This window comes from Macaca fascicularis, chromosome 4 (assembly GCF_037993035.2).
Source record: "Macaca fascicularis isolate 582-1 chromosome 4, T2T-MFA8v1.1".
Lineage (NCBI taxonomy): Eukaryota > Metazoa > Chordata > Mammalia > Primates > Cercopithecidae > Macaca > Macaca fascicularis.
The window spans coordinates 162,130,120-162,154,587 of record NC_088378.1 but is presented as its reverse complement, the minus strand read 5'-3'; the positions used below and the strand labels follow the sequence as shown (position 1 = coordinate 162,154,587).

The 24,468-nt window shown below is 41.8% G+C and overlaps 1 protein-coding gene across 11 annotated transcripts in view; it reads right to left on the bottom strand.

The window, feature by feature from the left end:
• Positions 1-24,468, bottom strand: part of MAK (male germ cell associated kinase) — a 74,684-nt gene that overhangs the window by 36,443 nt on the left and 13,773 nt on the right. For 10 of the 11 annotated variants that reach the window (XM_065544430.2, XM_005554046.5, XM_005554049.5 and 7 more), the window contains 6 exons: positions 19,245-19,299; positions 18,212-18,333; positions 13,981-14,060; positions 11,247-11,379; positions 6,403-6,574; positions 4,260-4,427 (listed from right to left, as the gene is read on the bottom strand). In XM_065544430.2, the coding sequence (XP_065400502.1) occupies positions 4,260-4,427; positions 6,403-6,574; positions 11,247-11,379; positions 13,981-14,060; positions 18,212-18,333; positions 19,245-19,299 (730 nt within the window). Of the gene's footprint in view, positions 1-4,259; positions 4,428-6,402; positions 6,575-11,246; positions 11,380-13,980; positions 14,061-18,211; positions 18,334-18,844; positions 18,998-19,244; positions 19,300-24,468 lie in introns of those variants that run through there. The other variant, XM_065544434.1, reaches the window with a different exon arrangement.

Below are 24,468 nucleotides of genomic sequence, written 5' to 3'. Positions count from 1 at the left end.
AGTTCATTAAGGGTTACTTGCATTCTCAGTGGAATACACAAATATGCATAATTTAAATACTTCAATGCCTAGCACACTGAAGGTACTCAAATTCTGAATTAAGTAACATTAATTAATTAGTATGTCAATATTCCTAAATTAGTTATGCATATTTTGGAGCTGGAAACTTTGAGGATGTGTTTTGTAATTTCAAGGCTTTATTTATAACAACTCTTCCTTTTTTTTTGAGATGGAATCTCGCTCTATCGCCCAGGCGGGAGTGCAGTGGCACCATCTCGGCTCACTACATCCGCCTCCCGGGTTCAAGCAATTCTCCTGCCTCAGCCTCCTGAGTAGCTGGGATTACAGGCACCCGCCACCACGCCCAGCTAATTTTTGTATTTTTAGTAGAGACGGGGTTTCATCATGTTGGTCAGGCCAGTCTCGAACACCTGACCTTGTGATCTGCCCACATCAGCCTCCCAAATTGCTAGGATTACAGGTGTGAGCCACCATGCGCGGCCAACTCTTCCCTTTTAAGACACTTTAAGATACCAGTTACTATCCTTCAAGAAGAGGGAAACTAAAAATTAATAGCATTTATTTTTTCCTATTTACTTAAGGGAAGCAGTGATCACTGTAGAGAATGAGAAACGTGTCGAGTTCTCAAGATGAAAATAAAAATTTAACACCCAGAGACAACCAAGACTAACTTTTTTTATACTTTTCAGTATTTTTTCTCATATAAAATGTATTTTTCAAAGACAAAATCACATTATTTGTATAATAGTATTTTAGCATGAGATTTGTCCCAAATTGTTTAAAAATTTTATTACACAAATTCACTGTTAACGCTGGCAGTGTATTCCAAATTAAAGATGCACATAACTTTAGAAACTTTATTTATTTATTTATTTATTTATTTATTTATTTGAGACAGAGTCTCACTCTGTCGCCCAGGCTGGAGGGCAGTGGCACGATCTTGGCTCATTGCAATCTCCGCCTCTTGGGTTCAAGCTATTCTCCTGCCTCAGCCTCCCGAGTAGCTGAGATTACAGGTGCACACCACCATGCCTTGCTAATTTTTTATATTTTCAGTAGAGACAGGGTTCTGCCATGTTGGCCATACTCCTGGTCTCAAACTCTTGACCTCAAGTGATCCGCCCGCCTCGGAAAGTGCTGGGATTACAGGCATTGGCACTGCAGAGCCACCGCATTCGGCTGGAAACATTTTGATTAGCTTTCAATGGACAGTTTTCTATTGGAATTGAACATCTTTGAGCATAATTTCTGATTGTCTTTAAGGCTCTTTTTATTCTCTTACTAAGAGATAAATGAAAAATGGTATCTCATTTCTACTTGCATTTTATGAGAGTAAACAAAGACTGAACATTTAAAAAGCATTTTTGGTAATCTGTATTTCTTTTCCTGTGTATCTTTTTCATGTCCCATGACAACTTTTCTTTTTAAAATACATTTGAAAAACTTATTGTGTCTTTATTACGAAGGTAATACATATTTAGAAAAATTAGAAAATATGGGCCAGGTGTGGTGGCTCACGCCTATATTATTCTAGCACTTTGGGAGGCCAAGGCAGGACAACTGCATGAGGCCAGGAGTTTGAGACTAGTCAGGACAACTTAGTAAGACCCCATCTTTAAAGAAATGAAACTTTAAAACAATTTTAAAAAAGAAAAATTAGAAAATACACTTAAATGGCTGGGCATGGTGGTTCATGCCTGTAATGCCAGCATTTTGGGAGGCCAAGGCAGGCAAATCACCTGAGGTCAGGAGATCGAGGGCAGCCTGGTCAACATGGTAAAACTCCATCTCTGGCTGGGCGCAATGGCTCACACCTGTAATCCCAGCACTTTGGGAGGCTGGGGTGGGTGGATCACCTGAGGTCAGGTGTTCGAGATCAGCGTGACTAACAAGATGAAACCCCGTCTCTACTAAAAATACAAAAATTAGCCGGGCATGGTGGTAGGCACCTATAGTCCCACCTACTTGGGAAGCTGAGACAGGAGAACAGATTGAACATGGGAGGCAGAGTTTGCAGTGAGCCAAGATCGCGTTACTGCACTCCAGCCTGGGCGACGGAGTAAGACTCCATCTCAAATTAAAACAAAAACAAAAACAAAAAAAAACACCTCCATCTCTCCAAAAATACAAAAATTAGCCAGGCGTGTTGGCGGGCGCCTGTAATCCCAACTACTCGGGGAGAATCGCCTGAACCCAGGAGGTGGAGGTTGCAGTGAGTCAAGATCATGCCACTGCACTCCAGCCTGGGCAACAGAGACTCCATCTCAAAAAAAAAGAAAATACACATAAACATTTCAGTATTTTTCTTATGTTTCTGTAGAGTATTATATTAAGAATTTACAATAATTTTCTCTGTCTTATCTTTCCATTTTAAGATTTTTACATAGAGAAAAATTTTAATTTGTATGTAATCAAATCATCTGAGTTTTCCTTTTGTGGTTTCTTCTATTATTTTAATACCCACGTTTTTTTCACCTTGAGATCAAATACACGTGTATGTTTTCCTTTTGTTTCTATCAGTTTAGGGGTGCTTTTTTCTTACACTTTGAAAATGTAATCCTGGTTGGGCGTAGTGGCTCACGCCTGTAATCCCAGCACTTTGGGAGGCCAAGGAGGGTGGATCACCTGAGGTCAGGAGTTTGAAACTAGCCTCACCAAGATGGAGAAACACCATCTCTACTGAAAATACAAAATTAGCCGGGTGTGGTGGCACAAGCCTGTAATCCTAGCTACTTGGGAGGCTGAGGCAGGAGAATTGCTTGAACCCTGGAGGCAGAGGTTGCGGTGAGCCGAGATCACGCCACTGCACTCCAGCCTTGGCAACAAGAGTGAAACTCCATCTCAACAACAACAACAAAACGTAATCCTTCTGTGATTTGTAAAGTATGGTGAGCAGTAAGAACCTCAATTTATCTTTCTCCCTAAGAGCTAATGAATTTTCCCAGCATCACCCACCCACTGAGCCGTCCTCCCCTCTTTGTGATGCCACGTTTGTTTACCTCATGCTGACTCATACGTTCTGCAACATTGAGCTATTTGTCAGTTCTTATGCCAATACTTCCACTGTTACCATCATCAATTTAAAGATTACTTTAATATCTGATGGGGCAAGCTGTCCATCCCTATCACCGCTCTATGGTTTTTTTTTTTTTTTTTTTTTTTTTGAGACGGAGTCTCACTCTGCCACCCAGGCTGGAGGTGCAGTGGTGCGATCTTGGCTCACTGCAAGCTCCGCCTCCCGGGTTCACGCCATTCTCCTGCCTCAGTCTCCCAAGTAGCTGGGACTACAGGCGCCTGCCACCATGCCTGGCTAATTTTTTTGTTTTTGGTTTTTTTTTTTTTTTTAGTACAGACGGGGTTTCACCTTGTTAGCCAGGATGGTCTCAATCTCCTGACCTTGTGATCTGCCTACCTCGGCTTCCCAAAGTGCTGGGATTACAGGCGTGAGCCATCGCGCCTGGCCTCACCAGTCTCTAATTACTTATTCTTCTTTTAACGTGTCTTGACTATCCTTTCCCATTTGTTCTTCCAGATGACATTTAGAAAACATTTTCTCAAGATTAATTTTTTAAAAAAAGCAAAATAAATTTTTGTAATTGTCACACAGAATTTATATTTAAATGATGAGAATACAATAAAGATTATTATTTACCTTTTTATTGAAGCCTTGCAGACAAAAGCACTGGGTTTTAAAGGCTGGAGACTTGGAATACATTTGTGGATATGTCAGGTGCAGTCACAAAGCAACAAAGCCTGGGTGCCACAAGGCTGCCCTCTTGTGGCAGCCAGAGGCTGCACACTCAGTTCCAGCAAAGGATGATACTGTTGTATAGTGAACCAGAATCCCACCCCTAAACTGTAAAGACAGCATAGGAAGGTCTACTATATGGAATGATTCATGAGATGCCTTTTTGCTACCCATGACAGATTCCTTCATAACTAGTCTGTCACATGTCTGAATTTTTATCACTGCAGATTGATTCCTTGTTGCAACCTCAGGGTTCTTCATTTGAACCACAAAACACAGAAAATCATTGGTGTGGCTATTTTTGCATTTCTCCCAATGATCTTATATGCCTAGAAATTAATTTATTACATACGCTGGATGCCTAGGGCTTTGTGTTTAATTCTCTTAGTAAAATCCTGGTTGGGAATAGACCTGCCTTTGTAAATGAAAACATTCCTGATATTAAAAAACCTAAACATTTTAAAAGGTCTAACAGGAAGACTCCTCTTACCTGGCTTGCTGTTGGTCGTTTCTTTGGGTCCCAATTCAACATTTCGGTCATGAGCTGAATAGCTTCATTACTGGCATTGGGAATGAGAGTTTTTAAGTTTATAGGAACGCACTGGGGAAAACGGAAGTTCATAGAGGATGCCAGCTGGTATCCTTCTGGCCAGTCACTCTGTTTCAGGAATATATAAGTGTAGGTGGGGAGGGCAAAACAAATTATTTTTAGTAATCCATTTAAAAAACACAGCAGTAATATAAACATCATTTATGTTTGAACATTTTCATGTTGATCCATATAAATAAAATGAGAATGAAATACCAGACCACGTCTACAATTCAGTGCTACAACAGTGTAGAAAGCACATTAAGCTGAGAGTTAGGAAACAATGCGAAAGCACTTTTATAACTTTTTTTTTTTTTTTGAGACAGGATCTGGCTCTGTCGTCCAGGCTGGAGTGCAGTGGTGCAAATCATGGCTCACTACAGCCTCACCCTCCCGGGCTCAAGAGATCCTCCTACCTCAGCCTCCTGAGTAGCTGGGACTACAGGTGCGTACCATCACACCTGGCTTTTTTTTTTTTTTTTGTGGAGATGGGATTTCACTATGTTGCCCAGGCTGGTCTTGAACTCATGGGCTCAAGTGATCCTCCTGCCTGGGCTTCCCAAAGTGCTAGGATTACAGGCACAAGCCACTGTGCCCAACCTCTATAAATTTCACAATATTAAGCTCTTGTCTGGTTTGAGATCCTGATGGTGATGTTGCTGTGATGATATCTGGGTTAACTCTGAACAAATAAGGAAAAGTGCTTTACGAAGAGGCTGACTGCTAACAAAGATCCTTGTTGTAAATATTACCCAGCACGTCCAATGTTAAAAATGCACATATGTGGGAAATGACAATTACATTAAAACTTTCATATCTACATTTACTTGTGTAATGTTAACTACAAGGCACCTACTAATTTAATTAGGATGTCATTATAATACACACTTATAAAGCACCTTTCAGAAAGAAAGGTATAGATGAAATATAATTATAGTTAATTGAAAAGTACTCAGTTCAAGAAGTCAAATATCCACAGGAGAGATATAGAAAAGGAAACAAGAAACGGTAAAGAAAATATAAGGTTCAAGACACCAGGGGTTAACAGGTGATGCCAATGGCCAGCCACAGAGTGACCAGGAAAGAGCCCAAGCAAGGCTGTCTGTATAGTGTCAGCTGGGCATCACCCCCAAGTTACACTCTAAACACACAGAATTTTTCCTGAATTTCTTTTTTTTTTTTTTTTTTTTTGAGACAGAGTCTCGCTTAGTCGCCCAGGCTGGAGTGCAGTGGCGTGATCTCGGCTCACTGCAAGCTCCGCCTCCCGGGTTCACGCCATTCTCCTGCCTCAGCCTCCCGAGTAGCTGGGACTACAGGCGCCCGCCGCCTCGCCCGGCTAATTTTTTTGCATTTTTAGTAGAGACGGGGTTTCACAGTGTTAGCCAGGATGGTCTCGATCTCCTGACCTTGTGATCCGCCCGCCTCGGCCTCCCAAAGTGCTGGGATTACAGGCGTGAGCCACCGCGCCCGGCCCTGAATTTCTTAAGGAAAGGCAAACACCTGTTTTTCTTCAGCTGGTGGGATTCTGGCTTCTTGCAATCCTTAACCCACTCTGATTAAAAAAATAAGGATTATGGCCGGGCACGGTGGCTCACGCCAAGTAACCCCCCAGCACTTTGGGAGGCTGGGGTGGGCAGATCGCAGATTGCTTGAGCTCAGGAGTTCAAGACCAGCCTGGCCAACATGGTGAAATCCCCTCTCTACTAAAAATAGAAAAATTGACTAGGCGTGGTGGTGCACACCTGTAATCCCAGCTACTTGGGAGGCTGAGGCATGAGAATTGCTTGAACCTGGGAGGTGGAGGTTGCAGTGAGCTGAGATTGTGCCACTGCACTCCAACCTGGGCAACAGAGTGAGACTCCATCTCAAGAAGAAAAAAAAATATTATAAGAAAATTAATCATTAAAGTATAAGCCTATTTCAAAACGAAAATATCAGCTATCTAGGCAAAAGTTGTAAATAATCAAAAATTATAAAATTAAAAGCAAAGCGGCAAGATAGAAATACTCAAAAGTTATAACAACTTAGGAACAAGAGTACTTACTTTTTTGGGAGTCCCTAAAACTTGGCAAATTTTAAAGATTTCATCGACCTCACTTGTCCCTGGGAAAAGCGGTCTTAACATATAGAGTTCAGCCATGATACTTCCAACAGCCCACACATCAATGGGAGAACTATAAACTGAAGATCTCAGTAAAACTTCAGGGGCACGATACCTGTGAGAATAGAAAACAAAAGAGGTGATTTTGATTGCAATTTCAAAGGTGAATGGGCAGTAGCATTCTACGCCCTTTGGTCATGTATTTCCATCAAGGAACAGATATTCAGACCCCGTCCCATCTGTGTGTCAGGCACTTGTACAATGTTCTGGGGACAATAGGACATAACACATGTTCCCTGACCACAATGAGTGGGGCTGGAGACAAATAAATGTCTATGAAATGTCCATGAAGGCTCAGACAGGAACTCAACTGAATAGATATGGAAATAAGTGCCATCTGATATATCAAGAAAAAAAGTAGAAAAACCATGTTACGAAGCATTATATTCAGCATCTATTCACAAGGAAGCACAGAAAACAAAAGATGAACAAGGATTATCCCTGAGTAGTGGAGTTTTTTCTTCTTTTTATCAGTTTGAAAGTACTGATATCCTCAACCGACTCCTCTTCTGTAGTCAACTCTATTTACTGAGTGGAGTTTTGCTCTTTTTGCCCAGGCTGGAGTGCAGTGGCGGGATCTTGGCTCACTGCAACCTCCGTCTCCCAGGTTCAAGTGATTCTCCTGCCTCAGCCTCCCGAGTAGCTGGGATTACAGGGGCGCACCACCACGCCCGGCTAATTTCTGTATTTTTAGTACAGATGGGGTGTCCCCATGTTGGCCAGGCTGGTCTCGAACTCCTGACCTCAGGTGATCAGCCAGCCTCAGCCTCCCAAAGTGCTGAGATTACAGGCGTGAGCCACCACACCCAGCCTAACAATATTTTTAATTGAGAAAAATACTCAGTTTACAAGAGCAAAGTGAGCTGGTGAGTCCAACACAAAGTCTGCTAAATGGAAGATACTCTCAACTCTCTTTTTTTCCAACCAAAATGTGTAAATATTTCAGTCCAAATGTTTGGCATAATGTCTTTCTGCGTTCATTGAGAATACGGCAAGCCCTCAAATAAACTAGTTTTGTTCAATGTTGTTTTGCTCAATGTTGTTTCATTGTAATGTTGATGAGAAAGAAAAAAAGAAGGCATTTTTGGCTGAGCCACTGTGAGGGGTCTGCATGTTCTCCCCAAGTCTCCATGGGTTTTCTCTGGGACTCTGACTTCCTCCCATATCCCAAACGTGTGCATGTCAGGTGAACTGGGGTGTCCGTGTGGCCCCAGGAGGAGTCAGTGGGTGCATGTGTGTGTCGGGGCGGGGGGACAGGGAGTGCTGCCATGGGAGGCTGTCGCATCCATGGTTGGTGCTCACCTTGCGCCTCCAGCTTCCAGGACACGCTGTAGCCACCTGTGACCCTGAACTAGAATAACTGAGCAAATAATTACCTTCCTTGTTTTTACTAATCTTTCTTAAATGTATGTAGGGCTCACATGTATTTCAGTGTTCAATACTAGTGTTTTGGTCGCTGTTTAGAAGTTTTGTGGCCAGGCACAGTGGCTCACGCCCGTACTCCCAACACTTTGGGAGATCAAGGTGGGCGAATCACGAGGTCAGGAGTTAGAGACCAGCCTGGCCAACATGGTGAAACCCCGTCTCTACTAAAAATACAAAAAATTAGCCGGGTGTAGTGATGGGCGTCTGTAATCCCAGCTACTCGGGAGGCTGAGGCAGGAGAATCACTTGAATCCAGGAGGCAGAGGTTGCAGTGAGCCAAGATCGTGCCACTGCACTACAGCCTGGGTGACAGGAAAAAAAAAAAAACTTTCGTGATGTTTTGGTGACCAGAAATGTGCCATGAAATTGTTTATTTTAATTAGCCTATGGTCGGATTGGTTTCATCATACGTTGTTTCACTTAAAGTCAGTTTCCAAGAACCTATTGATGATGTTAAGTGACAACTTACTATACTTTCTTTGACGAATATTTTTACAAGCTTTATTGATATAGAATTCATGTAATATACAGTTGATCCATTTACAGTGTACATCACACTGCTTTCTCCCAAGGTGCCTTCACGTGTCTTCCCTCTTCCATCTCTGTGTCTGCCTTCTTCTTATAAGGACATCAGTCTTATTGGATTAAGACCAGCCATGCTGTGGTCTGACCTCATCTTAGCCTGATTACATTTGCAAAGACCCTATTTCAAAATAAGGTCACATTTGCAGGTTACATAACCAAGGCAGATCCCTCATGAAAGGCTTGGTGCTGTTCTCTTGTAGTGAATGAGTTCTTTTTCAGACAAGATGAAATTAGTTCCTGAGACAGTGGGTTCCTCCACAGCAAGCTTCCTCCTCTTGTTTGTTCCCTTCTCGCACATGCCTATTTCCCCTTTGATCTTCCCCCTGCCACCTTTTTTTTTTTTTTTTTTTTAATTTGAGATGGAGTTTTGCTCTTGTTACCCAGACTGGAGTGCAATGGCACGATCTCAGCTCACTGCAACCTCCGCCTCCTGGGTTCAAGTGATTCTCCTGGCTCAGCCTCCTGAGTAACTGGGATTACAAGCATGTGCCACCACGCCCGGCTAATTTTTGTATTTTTAGTAGAGACGGGGTTTCACCATGTTGGCCAGGCTGGTCTTGAACTCCTGACCTCAGGTGATCCACCCGCCATGGCCTCCCAAAATGCTGGGATTACAGGTATGAGCCACCGCGCCCAGCCTGACCTTCTCCACCATGTTTCGATGCAGCATAAAAACCCTCACCAGAAGCCAAGCGGATGCCAGTGCCAGGCTTCTTTTACAGCCTGCAGATCCAGGAGCCAAATAAACCTCCTTTCTTTATCAACTTCCCAGCCTCAGGCGTTCCTTTACAGCAACACAAAACACACTAAGACACGGACTCCTTTCTTGCAGCTCCCACATCTGATTCATTAGAAAACATACCCAAAATTCCACACTTTCTCACTACCTGCATGTCCAGCAGGTCCAAGTCACTATCATTTCTGGCCACTCTACAAACTCTGCCCTTGTTTCCTATGACTGCCCTCATTCATTCATTCTGTGCTGTGCGGAATTCACGTGGGGCATGCACCTGTCTCAAAGCTTTTCTATTTAGCATTTGCTCTGCCTAAAAAAATTCTGGCTGAGCCACTGTGTGGGGTCTGCACGTTCTCCCCAAGTCTACATGGGTTTCTCCTTCAGGGCTACTCTCAGTGAGGCCCTCCAGGTAAAACAGCAACATTCCTGTCCCTCCCCATCTCCCCCAACTCCCTGCCCCCTTTCATATTTTATTTTTCTTTATTATAATGTATCAACATCATCAGATGTTTCAAATATATTTCTTTCTTTTTTTTTTTTTTTGAGAAAGAGTCTTGCTTTGTTGCCTAAGCTGCAGTTCAGTGGTGCAATCTTGGCTCACTGCAACCTCTGCTTCCCAGGTTCAAGTGATTTTCATGTCTCAGCCTCCCAAGTAGGTGGCACCAAGGCATGTGACACCACACCCAGCTAATGTTGTATTTTTAGTAGAAACAGGGTTTAGCCATGTTGGCCAGGCTGGTCTTGAACTCCTGGCCTCAAGTGATCCCCCATCTCGACCTCCCAAAGTGCTAAGATTACAGGCGTGAACTACTATGCCCGGCCTGATACACGTATGTTCTTGTTTTCACTGGAATGTAATATTCACACAGGCAGAGGCATGTATTCTAAGAGCAGAGCTTGATGAATTTTCACAAATACAACACATCCACGGACCCAGCACCCAGATCAAGAAAGATATGTTATCGGCCAGGCACAGTGGCTCACGCCTGTAATCCCAGCACTATGGGAGGCAGAGGTGGGTGGATCACCTGAGGTCAAGAATTCGAGACCAGCCTGGATAACATGGTGAAACTCCGTCTCTACTAAAACACAAAATTAGCCAGGCGTGGTGGCGGGCACCTGTAATCCCAGCTACTTGGGAGGCTGAGATAGGAGAATCACTTGAAACTGGGAGGCAGAGGTTGCAGTGAGCCAAGATCATGCCATTGCACTCCAGCCAGGGCGAGAGAGTGAGACTGTCTCAAAAAAAAGAGAGACATGTTACCAGCACCCAGAAGGCCCCTTGTGCACTTGTCCAGGCACCACACACACACACACACCCCATGGAACCGCTTGCTATCCCGACGTTTATGGCACAGATTATTTGTCTCTGTTTTTGTACTTTACATAAACAAAATTGTATGGTATGTGCCCTTTTCCTGTTTGGACTCTTGCTTTCAACATTGTCTTAGATCTACCCATATTGCTGCATGCAGTCATAGACCATTCACTCTCACTCTTGCAAAGCATTCCTCTGGGTGATATACGATGCTACTGTTCATGGACATTTGGGTGGCGTGCAGTTGAGAGGATTCACGTCTTTTGGTGAACATGGTATGTCTTTCTGTCGGTGACCCATAATATTTTTAACTTGTTTATCTGTGTATTGGCTGTCATATAAGCAGTATAAGGCAGAGGTTTTTCTTTTATTTTTTTATTTTACTGCTGTGTTCTCTGTGCCTAAAATGATGTTTGGCACATAGTAGGTGTTCAATAAATATTTGTTGAATGAATGATTGAGTGAATAAATGAAATGCTTTTTCCTTATTTTTTCAGTGATCAGAAGAGCAATAAACCAATCCTTCGCTTTCTTTAAAGACTATAAAATTCATTTCTATGTTTTAAATATTCAATACAGAACTTCCAGAAATATGTAACAATCCATCGTAGGAAAATTTCACCATAGGCTTATGCCTCAGGAGGGTTGCATAATCCTACTCACCATCTGGTAGAGACATAATCAGTGTACGGTGGCTGGGACCTTAATTCTCTCGCAAGTCCAAAATCAGCAATTTTCACAAGCTCTGGGCCCATACAAAGCAAGTTTTCTGGTTTCATGTCCCTATGAAAAAAACCTTGGTGATATATAGAGAAAAAAATAAAATCAATCATTAGGTTTAAACATAGCTTTATCTGATTTATAAACAACATATAAATGAACCCCCTCTTTTGTAATAAGAAGCATCATCTTAGGAAAAAAGTAAACCATATTTATTGTCTAACAAGTAACGGGAAAGTAGGGGCCCTACTTTTAAAATGCTTTGGCAAGAAAGTTCACACAGTGTATGAGATAATTAAAAATAACTACCCATTTAACATTTATTTTTATTTGTGACTCCGGGGGTGTTCAGGCGCTGGGCTAGGTATTATTACACTACGATTATCTCCATTCATTTGCACAACAACTTTAAGGAGGTACTGTTATCACTACTGTGCAACAGAGGAGGAGGTTGAGGGCCAGAGTGAAGTCACCTAATTAACGTGTGAGAAGTTTTTGTTTTTGTTTTTGAGGCAGGTCTTGCTCTGTTGTCCAGGCCGGAGTCTAGTGGCTCGATTTCGGCTCACTGCAGCCTCAACTTCTTGGGCTCAAGCAATCCTCTCACCTCAGCCCACTAAGCAGCTGGGAGCACAGGTGCATGCCACCACTTCCAGCTAAGTTTTTGTATTTTTGATAGAGACAGGATTTTGCAACGTCACCCAGGCTGAGAAGAGCACTTTTTAATCAGGCTTAAGTCAGTGCAGCTGACTCCTTGAGAAAAATCACTTGTTTAAAAAGTCCATTCAATAAAAATGTAACTCCACACATCAGAACTAATTTCTTCATTTAAAATTGTTTTATCTAATGTTCAGTTTTACTCAATAGCTGTGTTATTGCAAAATCCCAATAATTATAATGTTTATATTAGCAATTCAATCTATAAAATAAATGGTTATGAAGATAATGGGGAAACCAAAGAAAATGAGGCAGAAAGCCCAGCGGGGGCCGGGTGTGGTGGCGCACGCCTGTAATTCCAGCACTTTGGGAGGCCGAGGTGGGCAGATCATGAGGTCAGGAGTTTGAGACCAGCCTGGCCAATATTACGAAACCCCATCTATACTAAAAATACCAAAATTAGCCGGGTATGGTGGCAGATGCCTGTAGTCCCAGCTACTTGGGAGGCTGAGACAGAAGAATTGCTTGAACCTGGGAGGTGGAGGTTGCAGTGAGCCGAGATCATGCCACCACACTCCAGCCTGGGCAACAGAGCAAGACTCCATCAAAAACAAACAAACAAACAAATAAAAAGAAAACCCAGGGGAAAAGAACAAACATTAAAGCCCTCCTGGCAGATGAGTATTTGTCTTAAGGAAGGCTTTTTCTAAGGGCAATCTAAAGTATTCTGGTTATATCAAAATGGCTTGGGTTCCAATGACCTTGGGAGGCAGGGAGACTGCAGGTGATCACTTGAAGAGGGTTTTCATGTAGCTTTGGGGCTGAGAAGACTTTCTTTTATCTTTTTCTTTTCTTTTCTTTTTTTTATTTTTGGTTTTTTTTTGTTTTGAGATGGAGTCTTGCTCTGTCACCCAGGTTGGAGTGAAGTGGTGTCATCTGGGCTCACTGCAACCTCCCACTCCCAGGTTCAAGCGATTCTCCTGCCTCAGCCTCCAGAATAGCTGGGATTACAGGCGTCTGCCACCACACCTGGCTAATTTTTTGTATTTTTAGTAGAGACTGGATTTCACTATGTTGGCCAGGCTGGTCTCAAACTCCTGACCTCGTGATCCACCTGCTTCGCCCTCCCAAAGTGCTGGGATTACAGGCGTGAGCCACCGCGCCCAGCTGGGGTTGGGAAGACTTTTTAAGCCTAAATGTTTTTAATCACTTCAAAGCCAGAGTGGGCTCTGTTTGTGACATCTGTTTAACAGTTTTGTAATCCAAGTTTATCCGGTACTTCTTACTCTAAATAGCTGGTAACATCCATTTCACTGTGTCCAAGAGACATTCATTGTACTTTTGTAACAAATGTAACAACAGGAATGGGACCATGTGAGGCAGAGCAGAGGGACACTAATTCATAAGGTCTCAGAGAACTAAACCAATTACATATTTGTGCATCTAAGGCTTTCCCCATCCTAATATACATATATTGGTAATTCATCCTATTTGAACTAAATATTAGTTTTTTAAAAAGCAACTATTTTATTTTATTTATTTATTTGAGACAGAGTCTTGCTCTGTCACCCAGGCTGGACGGCAGTGGCACGATCTCAACTCACTAACCTCCGCCTCCCGGGTTCAAGCGATTCTTCTGCCTCAGCCTCCCACGTAGCTGGGATTACAGGCACGTGCCATGACACTCAGCTAATTTTTGTATTTTTAGTAGAGACAGGTTTTTGCCATGTTGGCCAGGCTGGTCTCGAACTCCTCACCTCAAGTGATCTGCATCTGCCTGCCTTGGCCTCCCAAAGTGCTAGGATTACAGACGTGAGCCACTGTGCCCAGCCAGAAATTCCATTTTATATAGAATCACAGAAATTATAAAGTTTTAAAATTAAAATGTCAGTGTGTATAGGCACATACCCCAAATTCATAGTTATCCAATATAAAGTTATTTAACAGTTTTATAAGTAATTTCTATGCACAATCTTGACAGTAATCTAAAGAGGTAGGGAAATGAAACTTAAAAGAAACCTACCATGTTTATGGATAAAAGCCAGCCCTTGCAATATTTGATACATAATATTTCTGATGACTGACTCAGGGAACAACTTGTTTCTGTAAAGAAATGAACAGTCACATAATTCTGTTAAGCAACCAGCCAACCAATCCAAAGAAGGATTATATTCCCCCTGCCTTGGAGCCTCTACTGGCCTCACGATACTGGTTAAAGGTGCGATTCACAGATTTATAGTGTTAAAGCTCATACATTTAAAACATGAAAATTAGATTTTTTTTGTTTTGATGTGAGGTAAAAACTCAAATCCAAAACTGAATATATTGTACACATATAAAATATGTATGTGTATATGTATATATTTTTTGAGACAGAATTTTGCTGTCTGTTACCCAGGCTGGTGTGCAATGGCACAATCTAGGCTCACTGCAACCTCCACCTCCCGGGTTCAAACAATTCTCCTGCCTCAGCCTCCTGAGTAGCTAGGATTATAGACATGCACCACCATGCCTGGTTTTGTATTTTTAGTAGAGATGGGGTTTCGCCATGTTGGTCAGGCTGGTCTTGAACTCCTGACCTTAGGTGATCTGCCTACCTCGGCCTCCCAAAGTGCTGGGATTACAGGCGTAAGCCACCGTGCCCGGTCTAACCAGCTGAATTTTAAACTGTTCCAAGAAGAGCAAAGCAAGTTGAAAAACTGAATTACTAACAGATAAGCCAAGCATGTGAATCTGTATTATGTAGGCTTTAAGAATTTTAGAGGTGGCCGGGTGTGGTGGCTCATGCCTATAATCCCAAGCACTTTGGGAGGCCAAGGTGGGAGGATCGCTTAAGTCCAAGAGTTCAAGATCAGCCTGGGTAACATGGTGAAACCTTGTCTCTACAAAAAATACAAAAATTAGCCAGGTGTGATGGCGCAGGCCTATAATCCAGCTGCTGGAGAGGCTGAGGTGGGAGGATCACTTGAGCCTGGGAGTTCGAGGCTGCAGTGAGCTGTGATTGTGCCACTCCACTCCAGCATGGTGACAGAGTGAGATCCTGTCTCAAAAAGAAAAGGAAAAAATAAATAAAGTTAGAGATATAAATAAATGCTTCAGTTATATTCTGCATATTGGTGTTGTCCAATAGAAACGTAAGAGCTGGCTGGGCACAGTGGCTCATGCCTGTAATCCTAGCACTTTGGGAGGCCGAGGTGGGTGGATCACCTGAGGTCAGGAGTTCAAGAGCAGCCTGGTCAACATGGTGAAACCCCATCTCTACTAAAAATATAAAAATTAGCTGGGCGTGACGGCACATGTCTGTAATCCCAGCTACTCAGGAAGCTAAGGCAGAAGAATCGCTTGAACCCAGTGGGCGGAGATTGCAGTGAGCTGAAATCACACCACTTCACTCCAGCCTGGGCGAAAGAGTAAGACTCCATCCCCCACGAAAAAAAGAAAGAAATATATATTAGAGCCACTTGTGTACTTAACATCATTTTTCTAGCAGCCATGTTAAAAGAAATCAAACAGGTAAAATTAATTTTTAACAATATATTTAACCTAATATGTGCCAAATATTATTTCAACATGTAATCGATATAAAAATGAGCTGACTGCACCACTGTACTCCAGCTTGGGTGACAGAGCAAGACCATGCCTCTAAAAAAAATTTTTTTTAATTATTTATTTATTTTAAAAATTTACCTTTTTTTTGTTTTTTGAAAAAGACACACGGGCTGGGTGTGGTGGCTCCCGCCTGTAATCCCAGCACTCTGGGAGGCCAAGGCAGGTGGATCCCTTGAGTTCAAGAGTTCGAGACCAGCCTGGGCAACATGGTGAGACCCTGTCTCTACTAAAAATATAAAAATCAGCCAGGCATGGTGGCGCGTGCCTGTAGTCCCAGCTACTTGGGGCCTCATTGAGGCAGGGGAATTGCTGGAGCCGGAGAGTCGAGGCTACAGTGAGCCATGTTTGCACCACTGCACTCTGGCCCTCCAGCCAGGGTAAAAGAGTGAGACTCTGTCTCTGAAAAGAAGAGAGACACATGGTCTCATTATGTTGCCTAGGCTGGTCTCAAACTCCTGGGGCTCAAGCAATCCTCCCGCCTTGGCCTCTCAAAGTGCTGGGATTACAAGTGTGAGTCACCAACCCTGGAGTAAAAAAAATACAACAATTATTAAGACATTTTCTCTTTTGTACCAAGTTTTCAAAATCTGATGTGTAATTTATTTTACATTTACAACACTCCTCAATGCAAACATTTCAGGAGCTAGCCACATCTGACTAGTGGCTGCTGTATTAGTGTAGCTCTATACTCTCTCTATATATATATACATATATAATACATATATATACACACATATATAATGCATATATATAATTTTTTATACATATATTATATATATATATAAAATACATATTGCAATCTTGGCTCACTGCAACCTCTGCCTCCTGGCCAATATGGTGAAACTCTGTCTCTACTAAAAATACAAAAATTAGCTGGCTTCCTGGGTTCAAGCAACTCTCCTGTCTCACCGTCCTGAGTGGCTGGGATTATGGATGGCCTCAACCTCCTAGGCTCAAGCAATCTTCTCACCTCAGCCTCCAAGTAGCTAGGACTACAAGTGTGTGCCACCATGCCTGGCTAATTTTTAAATTTTTTTGTAGAGATGGAGTCTTACTATGTTGCCCAGGCTGGTCTCAAATTCCTGGGCTCAAGTGATCCTCCCACCTCAGTCTCCCAAAGTACTGGATTAAAGACAGGAACTACTGCATCCAGCCAGATTTATATATATTTCAAAAATAGACAAAAATTTAATATTTCATGCATTTATGTATTCCATTTTTTTCTTCAACAAGTGTATCTTGATATTTCATGTATGTATATATCATTTCAATATTTTACAGGACAAAATTTATTAGAGGCTGAAAATTAAGATTACTCATAATTCCATGTGATTAAGAAACTTTTAATTTTTCAGTATTCTAATCCAGTCCTAATTTATTTGCATGCATAACTTTTGTATTAGGAATGAATGTCACATACACGCAATTTCGTTTGTTTTTTCCACTTGGAAGCATTTTCACAATGCTTATAATTATCACCTTTAATGGTAATAATTCCATCAATATTATATACAATAATTACCAACCTATTTTTGCACTGATATTTATTTTAAATAGTTCAAAAAGTGAAGCTTAGTACAGACATTTAACAGAATATATTATTTATAGTAACTATAAATACTACATATCCACATAAAAAATACTTGTAAGTAAATGAATCAAATAAAAAATTTTGTCCCACTGAAATTACAAGTAAGTACAAAGGCGTGCATGTCTATATACAAGGCCTAGAAGGGACTTTAGAAAAGTAAAAACTGATTTGAGGGGCAGAAATTTACTTTTATTTTAATTGATATTAATGTTATAATGATTTCGGCCTGGAACATAAGAGGCATTCAATAAATATGTTTTGAGAACGGGAAAAATATGATTAAAGAAGAATTCACGTAACATCCTCAGACCTTCAGTGAGTGAGTGTATGTGTGTGTGTGTGTGTGCGTGTGTGTGAAAGAAACAGAGAGAAATCAACATCATTACTTTGGAAAATTATTTCTAAGTATTTCAGGGTTTTTTGCTGAACATTTCTCACTTTAAAAGCAGGCAAAATGGATGTTAATCTCCCAGATGTGACCAGAACAACCATTAAAACATTATCTCCCCAAGTCCAGGGCGGAAGACTGAAGCTCTCCCTGTACAGATTCTGCCCACACATACTTAAAAGTTGTGAATTTCCTTGGAATTGGTAACACAACAAGTCTTATCATTGACTTGTGCATTCTACTGAATGAATTTTTTAGATCCTTTCTTGAAAGCAACTTCATTCCTTTCTCCATTCTTTCATTAACTTTCACAAGATGCTTGGGAGAGCAACCAAGATAATCTTCTCAACAGTGCCCAAGGCCAGCTTTATTACTGAGTACTAAACTATACATAAATTTGTATTTTAAAAAGCATAAATAGATAGTATGTGTATTTATATAAGATACTGGCCTTCACTTTCAAGGATTTACAAGAGAAAGATGCTGGCTATGTCACAGCTGGTTCTTCTTCAGTGTTAAATGTTACCCTTTGATAAAGGTAACAGAACTAGTTAATTTAAATTTACCTTTTGGAGTGATCAATTTTTATCTCGTAAAGTATGACATATTGAAAGGATCAAAAACTCATGGAGGGAATAACAGGGAAAAATGTGAATAAAAACATACCTGTCTTTCATTAATTGATAGAGGTTTTCTTTCATATATTCAAATATAAAATAAAGATGGTCATTTTCTCTGATAACTTCTTTCAATTTAATAACATTGGCATGATTAAGTTTCTTCAGAGACTGAAAAATAACAAATACGCATTAAAATTTCTTAAAAAAACTTATAAAAGTTGGCAAAATCGTATCAACGCTAAGTATGATAATTATGTAATTTTCCATTTCTCCTGGGTTCATTAATTAATTACATTTTAATATCTCCATAATTGCTTTAAGTGATGAACGTTAAGTGCAAACGATAAATCAAGCCAGCAATAGCTATTAAACATCTCAATCTATTACATTTTTCCCTTGGTTTATAAATAGGTCTAACTTTTGTCTGACTTAACCATGCAAAGGTATCCAAAATTATATCCAAGTCTTTAAGCATAAAATCTAAGGAAATGGTATGTAGTAATTCAAAAAGATGTCTTTGGTGGCTGAGCGCGGTGGCTCATGCCTGCTATCTCAGCACTTTGGGAGGCTGAGGTGGGCGGATCACCTGAGGTCAGGAGTTCGAGACCAGCCTGGCCAACATGGTAAGACCTTGTCTCTACTAAAAATACAAAAATTAGCTCGGCATGGTGACACACACCTGTAGTCCCAGCTACTCGGGAAGCTGAGGCAGGAGAATCGCTTGAACCCAGGAGGTGGAGGTTGCAGTGAGCCGAGATCATGCCACCGCATTCCAGCCTGGGTGACAGAGTAAGACTCTCCTCAAAAAAAAAAAAAGAAAAGAAAAGTTGTCTTTGCATAATATGATTTTAAGATGCTCTCTTAAAAGTGAAAGTGAACTTTCAAATGTGAGGATATAATTATATGCTATTCTCCACTGACATCAGAACCAAAAGAAATGAGAAATTAATTTAGGAATATAAAGGAAAAACAAACACAATTATCCTCAGAATGCTTCCCACAGAGAATAAAATAATCTTAACTACTATCCTCAGGTAGCATTAAGGCCTTCCAGGTTCTTTTCATCTTTAGGATTTTACCTTAACTTCTCTCAAGTTCATGCACTCATCCCAAGAATAGAACTTTCTCTTCATCCTAAAATAAATTAGGGAAAGTTTAGTGTTCAGGGATTGAGAATTCAAAGACACACATTACACTGCTGGCTTTCTTACTCCAGTATTGGTTCACTTTGGACGAGTCTCTCTCCCTTTCCTCATCCTTACAAGGAAATCACCTCCTATATCTCAAGGCTACTTGTTAGGCCTATGTCACATCCAAACATCAGCTTTAACGCAAAAGTGAAAAAATTACCATTAATCTTCCTTTCTGGGTGAGTTCTTTTTTTTTTTTTTTTTGAGACGGAGTCTGGCTCTGTCGCCCAGGCTGGGGTGCAGTGGCCAGATCTCAGCTCACTGCAAGCTCCGCCTCCCGGGTTTACGCCATTCTCCTGGCTCAGCCTCCCGAGTAGCTGGAACTACAGGCGCCCGCCACCTCGCCCGGCTAGTTTTTTTGTATTTTTTAGTAGAGACGGGGTTTCACCGTGTTAGCCGGGATGGTCTCGATCTCCTGACCTCGTGATCCGCCCGTCTCGGCCTCCCAAAGTGCTGGGATTACAGGCTTGAGCCACCGTGCCCGGCCTCTGGGTGAGTTCTTAACATTTCTCTAATCAGTTTAATTGTGCCTTTCTTAAACGGTCCCTTTCAAGTTCCTCTCTTTTTAGAACTTAAGAGATAAATATAAAACACTATACTTCAGAGGGAGTTAGGGAAAGAAATCACAAATTTTGAGCAAATGTAGTCAAATAATTTGATCTGATAACTCTCATATCATTACATCAGCTTTAGACAAGAAGCCCATAGTTAAATGTCTCCTTACTTAAATTATTTAAGTCGGTAAAAATTCAGAAGTAACTATAAACGTTAGAAATGGCTTTCTTGGCCAGGAGCGGTGGCTCATGCCTGTAATCCCAGCACTTTGGGAGGGTGAGGTGGGCGGATCACAAGGTCAGGAGTTCAAGACCAACCTGGCTAACATGGTGAAACCACATCTCTACTAAAAATACAAAAAAATTAGCTGGGCGTGGTGGCAGGTGCCTGTAGTCCCAGCTACTAGGGAGGCTGAGGCAGGAGAATCTCTGGAACCCAGGAGGCAGAGGTTGTAGTGAGCTGAGATTGCACCACCGCATTCCAGCCTGGACGACAGACGAGACTCTGTCTCAAAAAAAAAAAAAAGAGAGAAATGGCTCTCTTGAATTTTGTTCTTTACTTCCTCTCTTTCATCCCAATGTTGGTTTCTACTAGAGATAAATATACCAAAAGTGTATTTAGGGTAAAAAGTATTTCCACTATATACACCATAGTTCGTTGTTGTGTTTTCACATGAACATGTGTTTTTATATGAACAGATTTTTAGTCACCATACAAAACAGCGGATAAAAGACAGGATTCATATTCTAAAAAATGTTTCTTCAGGTATGGGAATTATAAGGCTGGGCTGTGAAAAAGAAAAACCAAATATGCCATGCTGCTTTCATTTAGTAATATAATCTCCTACCGAGATGTTCCAGAAGATCCTTGGGAAGCTTAGCATTGTCTTTATTAATTACTATAATCCTTATGATCCAGAGGCTCTATAGGGGTATAACACACAGGTGAGGAAATGAGTAAAAATTGGCAGCACAACATCATGGCCAAGAACAGAGGCTTTGGAACCGCACTGCTTGGATTCAAATCCTGGCCCAGTCACTCACCGTAGGACTTTGGACAAGTTACCTAATGACCAGTCTATGCCTCAAATTCCTTAGTTAGCCATACAGTACAAACTACTGCATAAGAAGAGCTTCTTGCAAACTGCTTAGTTCAGCACTCAATAACTACTAGATGTTTTCATTTTTACCAATATCTGTGATTGACTGTAAGATGACATAAAGGACATCACTGCTATTATTTTCAAAATATCCTTAGTGAATGAGAATTTCATTCGCAGTTACTCAGGTACTAGACATTTATGAAGAAGTGTGATGAAATGGGGGTTTACTAGCTTATTAAAAGATACCTTTCAGTGCTATAGATTTATAAAATGTCCTGCTGAAGCATAAAGTGCCCGCGCCCGGCCAGATTTGATTTTTTTTGTTTGTTTTCAGACAGGGTCTTGCTCTGTCACCCAGGCTGGAGTGCAGTGGTGCAATCTCGGCTCACTGCAAGCTCTGCCTCCCGAGTTCATGCCATTCTCCTGCCTCAGTCTACCAAGTAGCTGGGACTACAGGCGCCAGCCACCACGCCTGGCGAATTTTTTGTATTTTCAGCAGAGACGGGGTTTCACCCTGTTACCCAGGATGGTCTCCATCTCCTGACCTCGTGATCTGCCCGCCTTGGTCTCCTAAAGTGCTGGGATTACAGGTGTGAGCCACTGCGCCCGGCCTCAGATTTTTTTTTTTTTTTTAAGAGACAAAGTCTCCCTGTGTTGCCCAGGCTGGAGTGCAGTGGCTATTCACAGGCTCGGTCATAGCGCACTACAGCCTCTAACTTCTGAGCTCAAGCAGCCCGCCTGCCTCAGCCTCCGGAGTAGCTGGGACTACAGGCGCACACCAGCATGCCCAGTGAGAGTGCAGATTTTACAGGTAGCATGAAAGTTTCAGTTATCACTGAACTGTGAAAAGTAACTTGAACATATTTTTATTTGGCTTCTAAAAGATTGGATACTTTTAAAATTCTGGGCCTGGCGTGGTGGCCCATGCCTGTAATCTCAGCACTTTGGGAGGCCAAGGTGGGCGGATCACCTGAGGTCAGGAATTTGAGACCAGCCTGGCCAACATGGAGAAACCCCATCTCTACTAAAAATACAAAAATTAGCTGGGCATGGTGGCGCATGCTTATAATCCCAGCTACTTGGGAGACTGAGGCAGGAGAATCGCTTGGACCTGGGAGGCAGAGGTTGCAGTGAGCTGAGATCGTGCCATTGCACTCCAACCTGAGCAACAAGAGTGAAACTCCGTCTCAAAAAAAAAAAAAAAAAAAAAAATCTGTATTCTCTTCATCCATCCAGATGTACTCTTCTTCTTTCCAGCAATTACCACTTCTCAGCAGTACTTCCCTAAGGCAATGCATGTGTCTATCTACAACAGAAGTTTCCTTGCAAAATTACTATCCCAAAGGTAAACCAATTGCTTAGAATAGCTAAAAGGCATTTCCTTTTAGGTTCCTTGCCATCTTTTGTTATGTATTAATTCGTCAATATCTACTCCATGCCAGGGCAATGAACAAATCAGAGATGGTACCATGGTGTTCCCATCTGACACAGGAAATCAACTTCAGAAATGGAACTACCTCTCAAGTTCTTAAAGGGCAGGGGGCTTAATAGATATTTATTAACGTAATGAAGTGAGGGAATCTTTCTACCATCCTCTAACATAAAAATAACTGTAAAAAAATGGCAGCAGAAAACACAAGATATCAGTGATCTAAATTAAAACTCCCCAAAGGAAACATTCAAAAAAGAACCTCTTATTTTGTTCAGTGTAGCGTTCTCCCAACTTCTAACCATTCCCCTACAACACATCCTAGCCAGTTCTGACTGCATTTTTAGACCGCTCAAAAGATTTGCCTGCTGAATTAAGCACAGACTTTCTTCTCCATGTTCACAGTAGCAGATTACACCACCCTATCCATCATCTGCCAACTGTCACGCCATGCCCTTGCTTCTTCAGGCCAACTCCGGAAAAGCAGAGGGCTAGCATTCAGCTTCTTCTCTGCTTCTCAACATCATTCTGAACTGGTTCAATTCCTACTTGTTAAATTCCATATGGAACGTGTTAAATGCCGTATCTAGTAACACATGGAACTTGTTAAATTCCGTAGCTGAACTTGTCTAATTTCAACAGAAACCCCCGACTCCCAGCCCCCAACTCTGGCTCTTTTGTCTAAAAGGTTTTTAGAATGAAAACACCTTCTTCCAGGTAATCAATTTCCCTTCAAGGGGACATGTTTACTGCCCACTCTGAAAATAAAGGCTAGGCAGCTCTTCTTCAGCTACTCCACCAAATGTATTCAGTGTAGAATTTACTTATTATTTATTTATTTTGAGACGGAGTCTCACTCTGTTGCCCAGGCTGGAGTGCAGTGGCATGATCTCGGCTCACTGCAACCTTCACCTCCTGGGTTCAAGTGATTCTCCTGCCTCAGCCTCCTGAGTAGCTGGGATTACAGGCACACGCCACCACACCCGGCTAATTTTTGTATTTTTAGTAGAAATGGGGTTTCCCCACGTTGGTCAGGCTGGTCTCGAACTCCTGACCTCAAGTGATCTGCCTCCCAAAGTGTTCGGATTACAGGCGTCAGCCACCGCACCTGGCCTGGAATTTATTTTTAATTTTAGGGGAAAAGTATCAATGGATCTTAAAGTGTTACCCACTAAGATACACCTAGAATATTTAAGCCTAAATTGGAAATGCCTAAAATTTTCTATCTCCAAGCAAAAGATTGATTGGTTATTATGGGATGTGAATTGTTTTGGTAACAAAGAAAAAAAATGAGAAGGGAGAATGAGGACTCTAATATCTGTAATTTTCAGGTAAAGTTTATCCCTGTACATCAGGCTTTAAAGAGATGGCAAAGCCTGCTTGTATGACTCTTGTAGATAACATAACTATCTCATTCAGACTTGAGGAATAACGGCTATAGAGAATAGTCAGTGTAGGTTAAACTGTTAACCTTGCCAGTAGCCGCCTTCACAGTTGCTTAACTCCTAAGAAAGGTTCACCTCTGTCCTACCACAGTTACTCATAAACGCCTTGTTATGAGGAACAGTCCTACTGTCCAAGACCTAACAACCTTTCCAACTTCAGACTCTTGATCATAACCTCCTATCCTTTTCACCGTCGTTACCCTCGAAACTTCTTTATACAACCTCTTTCGTGTTCAACTTGTGGCTATTCCTACAACCACCTGCGTGGCATGGCTTGCCTCCTCATCCAGCTTGGCCCCACCATCAGCCTTTCATCCACTACTCTCTCAAGATCACACACACGTTCTGAACATCCCCTTCTCCCATCGTTCCACCGCTCCTGCCTTGTCATCCTCCAGTCTCCCCTCTCCATACAGATGGGTGCAGGTGGAAAGAAAAGTCATGAAAATGCTCCCAGCAGCTCCACTTTCACATTCATCCCATGTAATTTCAGGCGGACTCTTTCTGACACTGGGAAACTCTTTTGTGGTTTTCTTAGCAACTCAGTAACTCATCCTTCACAGCTCTCCAAAGCTCCACGCC